This window comes from Chelon labrosus (assembly GCF_963514085.1).
Source record: "Chelon labrosus genome assembly, chromosome: 12".
Lineage (NCBI taxonomy): Eukaryota > Metazoa > Chordata > Actinopteri > Mugiliformes > Mugilidae > Chelon > Chelon labrosus.
In genome coordinates, this window is record NC_140345.1 from 15,778,910 (window position 1) to 15,793,244 (window position 14,335).

The 14,335-nt window shown below is 40.4% G+C and overlaps 1 protein-coding gene across 1 annotated transcript; it reads right to left on the bottom strand.

Annotated features, from left to right (window-relative positions):
• Positions 1–2,034: 2,034 nt before the first annotated feature.
• Positions 2,035–5,246, bottom strand: LOC311496513 (tumor necrosis factor receptor superfamily member 11B-like). Its single transcript, XM_084556399.1, has 5 exons — positions 5,228–5,246; positions 4,293–4,683; positions 3,848–4,027; positions 3,657–3,738; positions 2,035–3,568 (listed from the first exon to the last, which is right to left on the bottom strand). Exons 1-5 carry the CDS (start codon positions 5,228–5,230, stop codon positions 3,349–3,351), a joined length of 876 nt encoding a protein of 291 aa, XP_084412525.1. The 5' UTR covers positions 5,231–5,246; the 3' UTR covers positions 2,035–3,348.
• Positions 5,247–14,335: the final 9,089 nt, after the last annotated feature.

The following is a 14,335-nucleotide window of genomic DNA, read 5'->3' on the forward strand; positions in this document are numbered from 1 at the left end:
CTTGTCCTCCTCTGATCTCCAGTTTGACCTCCTCCCCTGGTGACAACTTCACCCTCCTCCCCACTGAAACAATCTCTCCACATGAGAGGAGGAGGAGAGACAGAAAATGGCAAATTGCGTTATTCTAAAATTACTATTCTGTGAGAACATAAAAGAAGAGAAAATTATCACTGATCATTACCCCACTTCACTGGAGTAACAATCCCTCATATCCATTGATATTGGTGATTCTAAATTGTAAATCTCCTTGTTTGTTTTCACAACAGGTCAGTGACCTTAAATCCCTTTTAACAGGGTTAAAATTCACACATTTTAGGTTTAACTTATGCCAAAGATGTCACGATATCCCATGTTCTGAAATACAGGGGAACAAGAGTACACTCTGTGCTGATCCTACCTGTTATCCTTGCAGGAGTGACGTTGCGGCCTGTAAACATGTTGGCCACAGAAATGTGGGCAACATGCTGTTTTTGCAGTTTTGCTGTTTTTGTGGCATCTGACCCCTTAGCAACAACTGATGCTGGCCGTTGAATGAGGCATGTTTTACCTTGACACAAATTCAGGACTCTCTTTGTGCTGTGTAAGACACATGCCTCTAGATACTAGCATCCATGCACTGATTCTCTGTAACAAACACACAAAAATAATCCACAATATTGCAACATTTGCTCCACATGTATTAGACGCCATAGAGACGCCAGGAGATGCTCCTGTGGCATCTAACAGTCTGACCCAGACATAAGAGGAATAAAATATTACAGTATTATCAAAATTGTGTTTGTTTTGTATATGTATACATTGTAGATGTGATTAGCACAAAAATAAAGGGAGGTGATATCAGGAATGTGTCAGAGCGATAATAATTAGCAAGGATGCGCCATATGTTCCTGGGAACCAAAGACCTGTAGTGGTTCTGTGGTCGATTCAGTGCACATGCTTGTGTAGAAACTTAGAAGAAGACTGGAAGTAACTTTAAAATATTACAAAGACAGCTCCCAGTGCAAATGAAGCCATAAAATGAAATTCTCTAATACAGTATAATTGCATTAATTAAGGTGACTATAAGGCACCATTATGAGCATTAATATACTCTGAGGGAGTGTCTTCAGCCTTTGAATGTTAAAGTAATAACAGGCAATAATAGAAACAGTGGAGCTATGAGATGTTATATATGTGGATTATGACAATACTTCTGTATGAACTCCACTATTTATTGTGTCAATTTTATATCCTTGTATTTGTATTCCCATACACGTTACTTTCCCTATGGACCCTCCCTTCATTTACGTAGATACCCAATGTTATTTATTTCTGTCTTTTCTTTTGACTTTTTTTTTTTTTTATGCAAATAAGGGGAGCTGTCCTGAGTTTTGGTCCTCAACAAAAACACTCTGAATAGGCCTATCACATAATAGGCTATGACTTGAAATAATAGTAATATATCAACAATACAAATGCAGTTTTTGTTAATGATGTTATAATAAAACTAAAATGCTTAGGAGAAGTGTTACCCTCTGTGAATTCTGTACCAGACCTAACATTCACAGTTCAATTAACTCATAATGTTAATTCTGCTCAGTGAAAAAAGGCCATATTCGACATTAAGCTGATTTGAAACTCATTAACAAACAATTACATACTAGAGCTCGACTTTAGTTAATATTAGAGACTACAGTAAAAAATGAAAAATCTTATTTATTCAAGTTCTCATACTCCCCCAAGTCACACAGTGAGGAGGCGACACCTTGTGGTGATTTGTTTCAATTACAGGTTGCCACAATGCTGTCATTCATAATATTACAGAATACATAGTAAACTTATTTTGCTTTTTCATTCACAGGTAAAATATTTCCGTTTCATGTCACATTATCTTTCCGAACTAGTTACACTTCTATGTTAAATTTACATTCATGATAGGCAAGATATTTGCACATTTCATCTTTACATGGAAGATTCTCTATTTTTTTAAGTTACATTCCATCTTCAGAAAAAACACAAATAAAAAAAAAATAACAGTTGACAATGACAGTGACATGACAATACCAGCACTTTATTTTAATATCTCAAATGAACATTTTGGCATTAATGGTCCTCTCACTGTCCGTAATACACTACCTGGACAAAGAAAAAAAGTCACCACCTGGATTCAACTAAGCAAATAGGTACGAGCCTCCTATTGGATAATTACTGCATGGGTGATTATCTTTCAGCTGGCAACAAGTTATTTAACCCCAACTGGTGCGATTAGCAGCTTCTCATTTCTTAAACAACAATGTCGAAAGACACATCCCGTGGTTGTGGAAACGATGTTAGTCTGTTTGAGAAGGGTCAAATCATTGGCATGCATCAAGCAGAGAAAACAGAGATTGCAGAAACTACTAAAATTGGGTTAAGAACTGTCCAACGCATTATTAAAAACTGGAAGGATAGTGGGGAACCATCGTCTTTGAAGAAGAAATGTGGTCAGAAAAAAATCCTGATTGATCGTGATCAGCGATCACTTAAACATTTGGTGAAATCAAATCGAAGAAAAACAACAGTAGAACGCAGGGCCATGTTTAATAGTGAAAGTAAGAGCATTTCCACTTGTATAATGTGAAGGGAACTTAAGGGATTGGGACCGAACAGCTGTGTAGCCTTAAGAAAACCACTAATCAATGAGGCTAACTGGAAGAAAAAAAGGCTTCAATTTGCTAGGGAGCATAAAGATCGGACTCTGGAGCAATGGAAGAATCAGGGTAAGAAGAGAGGCAGATGAAGTGATGCACCCATCATGCCTAGTGTCTACTGTACAAGCCATCAATTGAATTTTTTCTTCCCTGATGGCACGGGCAGATTCCAAGACGACAATGCCAGGATTCATGGGGCTCAAATTGTGAAAGAGTGGTTCAGGGAGCATGAGACATCATTTTCACACATGGATTGGCCACCACAGAGTCCAGACCGTAACCTGAGAATCTTTGGGATGTGCTGGAGAAGGCTTTGAGCAGTGATCAGACTCTCCCATCATCAATACAAGATCTTGGTGAAAAATGAATGCAATCGAAACAATGATTATCGAAACAATGCCACAGAGAATGCGTGCTGCAATCGAAGCTAAATGTGAAATACTAGAGTGTGCGACCATTTTTTTTTTTTTGGTAGCGACTTTTATTTGGCCAGGCAGTGTATTTTCATATATCACTGCTTCTAAAAGTAATTTTTCTTCCCCATAGTTTAAGCCACAAATTCTAGCAAACACTACAACACAGTGAAATTGTGAAAAAAGTAGCTGCCCACATATCACATTTTAAATTTAAAAAGAGGTATACTTGTACATGTACCATGGACTCATTCTATTGCAGTGAATCAGATGCTTAAGCTACAGTTTGGGCTGCTCTGCTTAATCTCACTGAGTCTCTTCTCCAGTTTCTCTGCCATCACTTTTAGGTGAGAAGCCTTCAGCTTCTCTGGCAGGTTTGTCAGCTCCTCCTTTGGAGCCTGGGCCAGCCACTCTCTGATTTCATCCAGGAGAGGACCTCTCTGTTTACGAAGAGTGGTGCACTTGTCTTCCGACTTATGGATGTACCTGTTGTAGGGACAGAATGGTTTGAGTTGCATATGTGCAAATTAAGAGGGGAATGAAAAAGGTAAAGTAAAGGAAGGTATAGACTTACAAGGAGACAAATCTTTTCATTCTTCCGACACGCATCCTGTGTGAACTAAAGAATCCGGAGAGAAATGTCCTCAGCGTGTCACCTGAGGAAGACAGTTTTAAATTAAACTTAACAAAAACTAACTACAAACGTTGTGAAATTCCTATTTTAAATTCCTATTTTTATGAAATCACTCTACAAACCATACACACCTCCATTTGCAAGATCCTCACAGGTGCCACACACAGTGTCTTGGTACACTGTGCCATGGAGGAGCACAAGCTCTGCACTTGAGCATTCCTGGTGTTTTACGCACGAATCCAACGCAGAAGATGAGTTGGAAAAATAACCATCGGGGCAGTCTTCACAGACAGTGTTCTTTTCCAGTGTACCTGAGAGGGGACAACAAAGAACATTCTGGGTCATTAGAGAGTTTAAACCAACCATTGTTCCTCCTGAGAGTCATTATGTTGTGCACAGTTTACAAAGCAGTTCCTGAACTTCCTCCTTAACTTTGAAAACAGAGTCTGATAAGTTGCAGTAAACATAAACATATAATCTGGCACTTTATATTTCATTTATTTTGTTATTTATACCAGGATATTAATGGTTTGTGAGATTGAAACAAGCTGTTCTTTGCTTCTCCGAAGACAGTACCTTTGGTTCGGACTCCGCGTCCGGCCTCACACTCTTTGTGTGGGATACAGAAGTCATCAGAGGAGTAGAAGCCCTCTTTGCACCGACACACCCTGTCGCTGACCGGAGAGCACTCGATCTCCACCTCTTGGTTCTCAGAGCACAAGTTGCCGCAGTAGAGACACCTGGGCAGGTAGTTCCACAGCTTGGTGAAGTGCTCCTCTCTGCACGGAGCGCACTGTGTTTGCCTGGTGGCGGTGCAGTGAGCGACCATGTGAGTACCTGGTTGACACTTGTTGCAGTGGAGGATTTGCCTGGTAAACGGATCCTGGTGCTCATAGGTGGGAATGGGATCCACCGCTGAGGCACCACAGAGGATACCAGAGAGAAGGAGGAGCGCTGGTAGGCAGAGCTGAGGAGAGAGAGAGAGGGTAGGGATAACCGTTGATGAGCAGAACAGAAAGTATTACAATCTCACGGGTTACTATACCTACGTCTTGATCCCATTTCCCTTCACTACTGGCAAGACAATCAGTAAATTCCCAGAGACAAAATAACTTGGCCTTTGTCTAACTTCACATGATACTGAACTTCTAAAATGACTGTTCAGTGTCCAAGAATTCATAATAAATAAATAAATCTGAATGTAAAAATTAGAGCCTTAAGGTTGATGCGCTAAATAGATGCACCTTTATATGTTAAAAACACATAGACAGTATATAAGCGATGCCAGATGCCTAGAGAGACTAGAGATTATGAGTTTTAGACAATTCACAGTCAGATCAATTAATACATTTTCTGTACAATAAAAAGCTACTATAATTTAATTTAACCATTTAGCAACAATTTTTGTATGTGAGACATTTATCACATATTTCTTTAAAGATTAAATGCTTAAGAAATTATGTAAGAAGTTTAAAAAAGTATTACAGAATATTGTCATATACAATACTCACCATGCTCGTGGTGTTGTCACTTCTGTCAAAGAGGGTTTGGCAACAGCATCAGGCTCATTTTATACTCCTAACAAGAAAGCGTACGTGGGTGTTTGTGGTTTTCAGGCTGTAAAACCTCTGTTTAAAAGGTCAGCCAACTTCCACATGTAGAGTGAAGTGAAATACTGGACATTTTTTTCAAAGTGCTGAAAGGATTTTCGAAAACATATCGCAGGAAGTGTTAGGAAGGTCGTTAGCTGTGGTTAAGCAGCAGAGAAACTGGTGTAAAATCGCAAGAAACTGACGTTTCCAAGATATAAAGCCAGTGTCGGACTTACCCGAATTTGAATTTCAAAATATCCTGGTCAATTAGGGCCACTGTTAAGATACAATGTTAATAGAGCACTTGCACTCATGCTCTATTTGCTATGAAGTAAAGAATACGGGGGCCAAAATCCTCTGCAGGGTCTAAAGTCTCATCATTTTGGTATGATTTTGCTAAGACAAATCATAAATATCCATGCAGTGTGAAATAATTGTTTGAAATTTGTGTCAGATCATAAAGGCAAAGAATTTTAATTACAAGAGGTCAAAGTAAATGTTGCGCTGTAATGTCAACCAAAGCACTTTGCCTGTGTTAAACTTTAAAACACAGTTTAATTTGATAGATGAACTTAATCTAAGGAAATCATCAATGTCACAGTAATATTCCATGACTCAATATCTGCCTTTGCACAACTTGTAAAAGCCCTGAGACTAACGTTTCCAGGAAATGTCTCAGCGTCTCTCATTTGCATGGGCACCGTATTACAACAATCTCTGATATTCGAGAAAAACCAAAATGTAGTTTTTTACAATATTTTCCGCTGACTGTTTTTTAATTTTTTTTTTTTTTTTTTTTTATTACATTTGTGTCAGCATCTTTTTCCTTTGAAGAACGTGCCAGTGACTCATTGAGGTGTGTGCAGAATGACAATGTGCTGATTTAGTGAAGAATTTTAAAAAATGCTGCGAATACGTGATGAGTCAAACAAGTATCTATGTCTGTGACCTCTTCCTGTTTTCATAGAATTTGAGAACTCAGTACAACTGTGATGGGGTGTGCTCACAGTGAATCTAAGTGTGAGTCACTCATTCTACTGACAAATATGATGTATGAATTTAAATGGAAGAAAGACACACCTATTCTCTACTACTTTTTATGCAGTTCCTCATTACGGTCAGGGTCGCTTATGTAACCATTAGTCATAATGTCTTCAGCGCTGCAAAAGGAAGTTGAATCCTTAGAAAGTTAATTTGTGGGTCTCTGGTTTTAGATGGTTTTACACATGGCATTACAAAACTTCCAGACTCATTCATTCATTCATTCATTCATTAATTCATTCATCTTCTGTAACTGTTAACAGGTCGCTAGTCTATCACAGGGCACTTCCAAACTCAAAAGTACCTTAAAAATAAATATGCATTTGTTCCATAGTTTGGAGACTGTACCTTAACCCTAACACCTAACCCTAATTGTGTGTGACAGTTTTGGAAGTTTGACCGGTAGAAGTACATTTAAGTTGGTCGTTTGATTCCAAGCCTGAGTTACGGATTCAGAACCCCCCTCCAAAAGAAAGCCAGGTACATTGCATGGATCAGACCTATCCTGGACATATGGACATACACTGCCTGGCCAAAAAAAAAAAGTCACCACCAACAAAAAGGTCACAACAATATTTCATTGGACCGCCTTTAGCTTTGATTACAGCACGCATTCACTGTGGCATTGTTTCGATAAGCTTCTGCAATGTCACAATATTTATTTCCATCCAGCATTGCATGAAAATTTTCACCAAGATCTTGTATTGATGCACACACATCTCAAAGATTCTCATTCGGGTTAAGGTCTGCACTCTGTGGTGGTCAATCCATGTGTGAAAATGATGTCTCATGCTCCCTGAACCACTCTTTCACAATTTGAGCCCCATGAATCCTGACATTGTCATCTTGGAATGTGCCTGTGCCATCAGGGAAGAAAAAAATCCATTGATGGCTTATACAGTAGGCACTAGGCATGATGGGTGCAGCACTTCATCTGCCTTTCTTCTTACCCTGAGGCCCCATCAGAAAAAAATCCATTGATGGAATAACCTGGTCATTCAGTATTCAGGTAGTCAGCTGACCTCATTCTTCGGGCACATAATGTTGCTGAACCTGGACCTGACCAACTGCAGCAACCCCAGATCATAGCACTGCCCCCACAGGCTTGTACAGTAGGCACTAGGCATGATGGGGGCATCACTTCATCTGCCTCTCTTCTTACTTTGATGCCCCCATCACTCTGGAACAGGGTAAATCTGGACTCATCAGACCACATGACCTTCTTCCATTGCTCCAGAGTACAATCTTTATGCTCCCTAGCAAATTGAACCTTTTTTCCAGTTAGCCTCACTGATTAGGGGTTTTCTTAAGGCTACACAGCTGTTCAGTCCCAATCCCTTGCGTTTCTTTCTCACTGTACGTGTGGAAATGTTCTTACTTTCACTATTAAACATAGCACTGAGTTCTACTGTTGTTTTTCTTAGATATGATTTCACCAAACCTTTAAGTGATCGCCGATCACAATCAATCAGGATTTTTTTCTGACCACATTTCTTCCTCAAAGACGATGGTTCCTCACTCTCCTCCCAGTTCTTAATTACACGTTTGACAGTTCTAAACCCAATTTTAGTAGTTTCTACAATCTCCTTAGACGTTTTCTCTGCTTGATGCATGGCAATGATTTGACCCTTCTCAAACAGACTAACATCTTTACCACACCCACAGGATGGTTGTTTAAGAAATGAGAAGCTACTCATTACATCAGTTGGGGTTAAATAACTTGTTGCCAGCTGAAAGATAATCACCCATGCAGTAATTATCCAATAGGAGGCTCGTACCAATTTGCTTCGTTAAATCCAGGTGCCTGGCAGTGTAGACTGTTCACCAAACTGCCTTCTGGGAAGAGATACAGAGTTATCAAATCCAGAACTAATAGATTAAAAAACAGCTTCTACCCTCAAGCCATCAGATCCCTCTCACCTTCAACCTTCTTCTTCATAGACTGTTGTGCAATAACTCCCATACAGTATTTATTCCCCAGTCCACTGACTCTAAATAGGCACATTTGCGTGGATTTCCATGGATACCATTTGCACTATTGTTTAATGTTTACTGTCTTAAAATGCTGCTATTTCTCACTGTACCAATTACGTTAAGTTGTGTGCTAATGGGTGTTTTTATTGTATGTATTGTATTTTTTTTTTTTTTCTCAAATATGTTTATTGAATTTTTAACATACCAACACATCAACAAAACAATATTCAGTACAACATTGGTCTAGACAGCGTACATATACTTACAACTCACATTCACCCAATCAGTGCAATGACAACAAGACAAAGAGCCCAAGGCTAGCCAAGAACAGCATTCGACAGCACTGAAGCCACTGTAGAGTTGGAGAAGCGAAGATATGGAGTCCAAATGTTCATAAATTGTCCTTCTGACGAATGAAGCAGACATGTCAGGTACTCAAGGGGGAAGCATTCCATAATTATCTTGTGCCAGTTCAATTTACTGGGGGGTTTGTCGCTTATCCAAGACAAAAAGAGGTTTTTTCTTGCTGCATATGTGAGGATATTATACAGTCTGGCAGCGTTGGCATTCATAAAGGTATTCTGATTGGTGTAACCCAGGACTAAGGAAAGGGGGTCCATGTGCAACACAACACCAAATATTTTTTCAAGATCCTGCAAAACACCCATCCAATATGTTTGTATTTTAGGACATGACCAGATACAATGAGTATAGGTGCCCACTGAGATTTTACATTTTAAACACGCAGGCGAGAGTTGAGAGTTCATTTTATGTCTTTTGTTAGGAGAGATTTGTAACCGGTGCACAATCTTAAATTGCAGTAATCTGGCGCGGTTACACACAGATATTTTCTTTGTTTGAGTCCATATCTTAGTCCATTTGTCCCCATCAATATCTATTCCAAGTTCACCTTGCCATTTCTGCATAACATCCTGTATATTTATCACATCAGTCTGGCTTAAGACATTGTAAAAACGAGTGATGGCTTTCTTAGTTGGGCCAAGGAGGAGCACCTGTTCAACTGCGGATGTAGTGGTATCAATATTAATAGTAGTTTCCCTGTTTATGAAGTCCCGGATCTGTAGGTATTTGTAAAAGTCATGCTTGGGAAGATTATATTTTTCTTGAAGTTGTGCAAATGACATCATGGATGCACCCTGAAATAAGTCACGCATCCTTTTTATCCCTCGAGATGTCCAAGTGCCATACCCACCATCCACCATGCCTGGTAAGAAGTTAGGATTGCCCTGAATTGGAACCAATGAAGATGTTAGACCAGACCTCCCTTCAAGCTTTTGTGTAATAAACCATGCTTTTAAAGTATTACGGATTATAGGGTTGTTTTTATAATGGCCTCTGGCTGACTTTAAGTCCTTGAAGGCCAAAAGGCCTAACAGTGAGCCTGAGGTCTGCGACCTTTCTAGACTCAGCAGATCAGAAGTAGGTTCCTCCTTGACCCATTCTGCCACAAATCTCAAATGAGATGCCAGCTGATACCATCTAAAGTTGGGAAGATCTAGACCACCCCTTGAACTGGGAAGTTGTAGTTTTGCTATTTTCAGCCTGGGCTTCCTCTTATTCCAAATGAAGTCACTCAGCCAGCCATTAAGCAGCTTCAGTACCTTGCCTGACAAAAGTAATGGGATCATCTGTAGGGGGTATAACAACCTTGGCAAAATATTCATTTTAATAACAGAAACTCTACCAAGCAATGATAAGGGGAGTGGGGCCCATCTGTCCAGGTCTCTCTTTATGGAGTCTAGGAGGGGGTTAAAATTGGCCCTATACATTCCATGAAATAAAGGTGTGATATGAATACCGAGGTAAACAAAACCTGTTATGGACCATTTAAATGGGAATGAGGGTAGGGTGTCAAATCTATCTCTAAGACTTCCCATCGGCATAGCTAAAGATTTTGAGAAATTGATTTTGTAGCCTGAAAAACATCCAAACCAAGTAATTACATCAACCAGACGTGAAACAGAAGTCTCAGGTTCCAGCACATAAAGCAGAACATCGTCCGCGTAGAGAGAAATTTTATGTTGTATCCCACCCACAGTTATGCCAATTATATCTGCATCTTGCCTTATAGCCTCAGCGAGAGGTTCTATTGCAAGGGCGAAAAGAGCAGGACTAAGAGGGCAGCCCTGGCGAGTTGAACGATGAAGTGGGAAGTTGTCAGACCTATAACCATTGGTGATGACTGAGGCCACAGGGTTTTTATATAATAATTTAATCCATCTGATAAAGTTGTCCCCCAAATTAAATTTATGCAGGATATTAAACAGGTATGACCATTCAACACGGTCGAAAGCTTTTTCTGCATCTAGTGAAATAACCACGCTATCAATTTCCTGTGTCTGACAAATATTGATAATATGTAGGAGCCTCCTGACATTGTAACTAGAACTCCTACCTTTGATAAAGCCTGTCTGATCCTCTCTAATAAGAGAAGGTAGAACTTTTTCGAGACGTACTGCTAATATTTTAGATAATATTTTGATGTCCTGATTCAGAAGAGCAATAGGCCTGTATCCTGAACAGTCCTCAGGGGACTTTCCTTTTTTTAAAATTAAGGTGATATCGGCTTCTCTTAGTGATTGGGGAAGGCTACCAGTGATGAAAGAATGGTCCAACATTTCCAAAAAGGGGTCTAAAAGCACATCCTGAAATTCTCGATAAAATTCACTGCTCAGACCATCAGGCCCCGGTGCCTTGCCTGACTGCATGCCTTTAAGTGCTAGCAGGGCCTCCTCCCTAGAAATGGGAGCGTTTAATTCACGTTTTTGAGAATCAGAGATGGTTGGAAGGGTTAATCTTCCTAAAAAGGATTCCATCCTATCCGAGACTCCCTGCGGTTGGTCCGATTCATACAATCTCGTATAATATTGCCTGAAAGTGTTATTAATGTTTTTGGTATCAAAGTGACGGGTGCCATTTCCATCTAAAATTGAAAGAATAACTTGAGGATCCCTTTTAATTTTGGTTAGATGAGATAAATACTTACTGGGCTTATCCCCATACTCATATAACCTTTGTTTTGAGAAGAGGAAAGCAGTTTTAGCCTGTTGGGTTAGTAAAGTGTCTAGAGCGGCCTGTAATGCGCATTTCCTATGCAACAGTAATGGGTCTGATGTTGAACAGAGTGCACCTTTAATATCTGCCAGTTCTTTTTCAAGTTTTAGTTGCTGTTCTAATTGTTTCTTCTTTTTCGAGGATGAGTATGCTATAATTAAACCCCTGATGTATGCTTTTGTAGTTTCCCACAGTAAGGATGGGTTATTGGTAGATTGTGAATTAATAGACAAGAATATCCTAAATTCACTTTTCAGATGAGACACAAATTTGTCATCTTTCAGGAGACGCGTGTCAAATCTCCAGCGTTTACTTCTTGCAACTTCTATGTCGAGAGACAACTCAAGGAGCACAACTGCATGATCACTAACCACAATATTGCCTATTGAGCAGGAGGGCACCAATTGCATCACGGACTGGGGTACGAAAAAATAATCAATTCGTGTGTGGCATTTGTGAGGAGGGGAGTAAAAGGTGAATTCTCTATCAGGCGGATGCAATATTCGCCATGTATCAACGAAGCTGATTTCCTCACAAATCGATAAGAGGGCCTTAGCCTGGTTTGACAGAGGAGAGTTTCGTGGGGGATGCCTATCAAGTTGAGGATTAAGTAAACAATTAAAGTCACCTCCCACTAAGGCCAATGGCGAAGTTACTTCTGCAAATTCTGAAAATGCTTTAGTTAATAAGTCTGGGGAATAGTTAGGTGGGCAATAAAGATTCATAATAGTAATTTCCTTGCCATGTAAGACACCGTTTATAATCACAAATCTTCCATAATTATCTTTCATACACTTTTTAAATTGGAATGGTAGATTCTTGTGTATCAATATAGCAACCCCTCTGCTGCTGGTGGTAAAAGAGGAGAAGTACGCCTGACCAACCCAACTGTATTTAAGTTTAAGATGCTCACTGTCCTCTAAGTGGGTTTCCTGCAATAGAGCCACATCCACCCCCTCCCTTTTTAGCAAGGAATAGACCTTTCTTCGCTTCACATTACCTCTTAAACCCCTTATATTCCATGAACAGAGTTTTAGCTTATAAGAGGGCATCATTCTATTGGCATTTTATCCAAATACGTCGACATGATACACTGAATGTGGAAGACCAGTACTGAGTATGAACTACAAATAACAAAAAACGAACACATAGAAGTATAACGGTAAGAAACTGTGCATGTAAAAAAAAAAGAGAAATGTTGAAAGAAAAGAAAAAGGATGATGGGGGTTCTTCCCCAGGTTGCGAGGGGATTGCTGCTCTGTAAGGCGCCTTCACTAGGGCCAAACGTGTCTCTCACAGCATATAAACAAAAAAGAAATAAAGCAAGTGACATCATCCAGTTAACCGGGGCTCACAACAACACCCAGATATTACATGATAAACAAAAATTCACCGCATCTAAGTGTAAATCGTCTTGGACATCCACTGAATGCATACTGGCGTATAATTAAACAAGGGGAGCACCTTAACACATATTGTGCTGGCGAGTAATCATTCACATGCATGTAAGGTCTATCATAACAGATTATAATCACCAGTAAACATAACCGAGTGTTCGAACTTAGCTCTCATATAGTAGGAGACTCCGTCATTCCTGACGTGCTGCACTTGCTGCAAAGGTCAGAGCCTCTGTCGGGGAGAGGAAGGTTTTCTTGATGCCATTCAGAGAAACTTGTAGCTTTGCAGGGAAGAGCATGGAGTAGTCAGCGCCGATTTGCCTGAGCCGTTGTTTAGCTTCGTTAAACTCTTTCCGTTTACGAAGAACTGCAGCAGACAGGTCATGGTAGAAGGATATTTTCCTTTCCTCCAGAGTGATATCCCCGCCCGCTGCTTTCCTCCGTACCGCTGCCATCACTCTCTGCTTGTCCGGGAACGCGTGGAAGCGAACAATGACGGGGCGAGGCCGCTGGTCAGATCCGGGCTTGGGCATTAGAGAGCGGTGCGCCCGTTCCAGTTTCACTCGGCCCCTTTTAGTATCCATGCCGAGAAACTCCGGTAGCCAGTGCTCAAAGAAGTCTAAAGCATTTCCCCCTTCAATATTCTCAGGCAGGTTGAGGATGCGGATGTTTTTCCGCCGCCCTCTGTTTTCCAGCTCGTCAATATGGTCGTGGAGGGATTCAACTTTTCTTTCCAAAGCTGCTATACGCTCAGCGTGCGGCTCGTTAGCGGCCTCCAACTGTAGCACCCGAGCCTCTGCTTCGTCCAAGCGGTCGTTAGCCCTTTTCAGCTCGGTAGTATGAGAGAGAACTGTTTTAGCCAAAGGTTCGAGTTTCTCGTTAATGGCCATCATTAGCTTATTAGTCATCAAATCCAGCGCTTTAGCGAGTCCAGGTTCAAGTTCTGCCTCCTCGTCGTCTTCATCGTGCTCGCCGCCATGTTGTGCTAGCTCCGTAGCCGTGCTATCAATCGGCTGTCGCAATTTACTCTTTCCCTTTGGCATTGTTTGGTGTTGTCTTGTCCAGTATTGTTCAAGAGTCATACTACTGCATTTACACTATAAAAAGATAACGCGGTTTGAGAGAGAATGTAGAATATATGAAGAGTGTTGGCGGAGCACCCGCAAACCCGACCGTCTCCTAGTCCGACATCACGTGACCCCCGTATGTATTGTATTTTAGCGTGTATCTTTTTTTTTTTCATCTTTATGCTGTTATAGTTTCGATTTGAACCAAAGAGCTGTCAACCTGTATTTTGTTGTTTTTCACCGGACAATGACAATAAAACATCTTATTCTTATTCTTATACAAATCGCTCCCTTCACCCTTTAACACCAAACCTTTAAATCACCAAATATTGGCCCTAGGACTGATCCTGGGCCCCAAAGCATTTGCTAATGATTAATTATAATGATGTGCAAAGGATTTGTCAAAAACCCATGAATAATGAATATTTAAAGATTTACAGGCAAAAGCAGAAATGACCAGGGCAACCCGTTCA

Bases quoted from the DNA above. Each gene is read 5' to 3' on its own strand.
- LOC311496513 (XM_084556399.1), bottom strand. The intron at 4,028-4,292 runs GTACTGTCTTCG...GTCCCCTCTCAG, and splicing joins ACGCGGAGTCCGAACCAAAG to GTACACTGGAAAAGAACACT. The intron at 3,569-3,656 runs GTAAGTCTATAC...TCCCTACAACAG, and splicing joins ATGAAAAGATTTGTCTCCTT to GTACATCCATAAGTCGGAAG.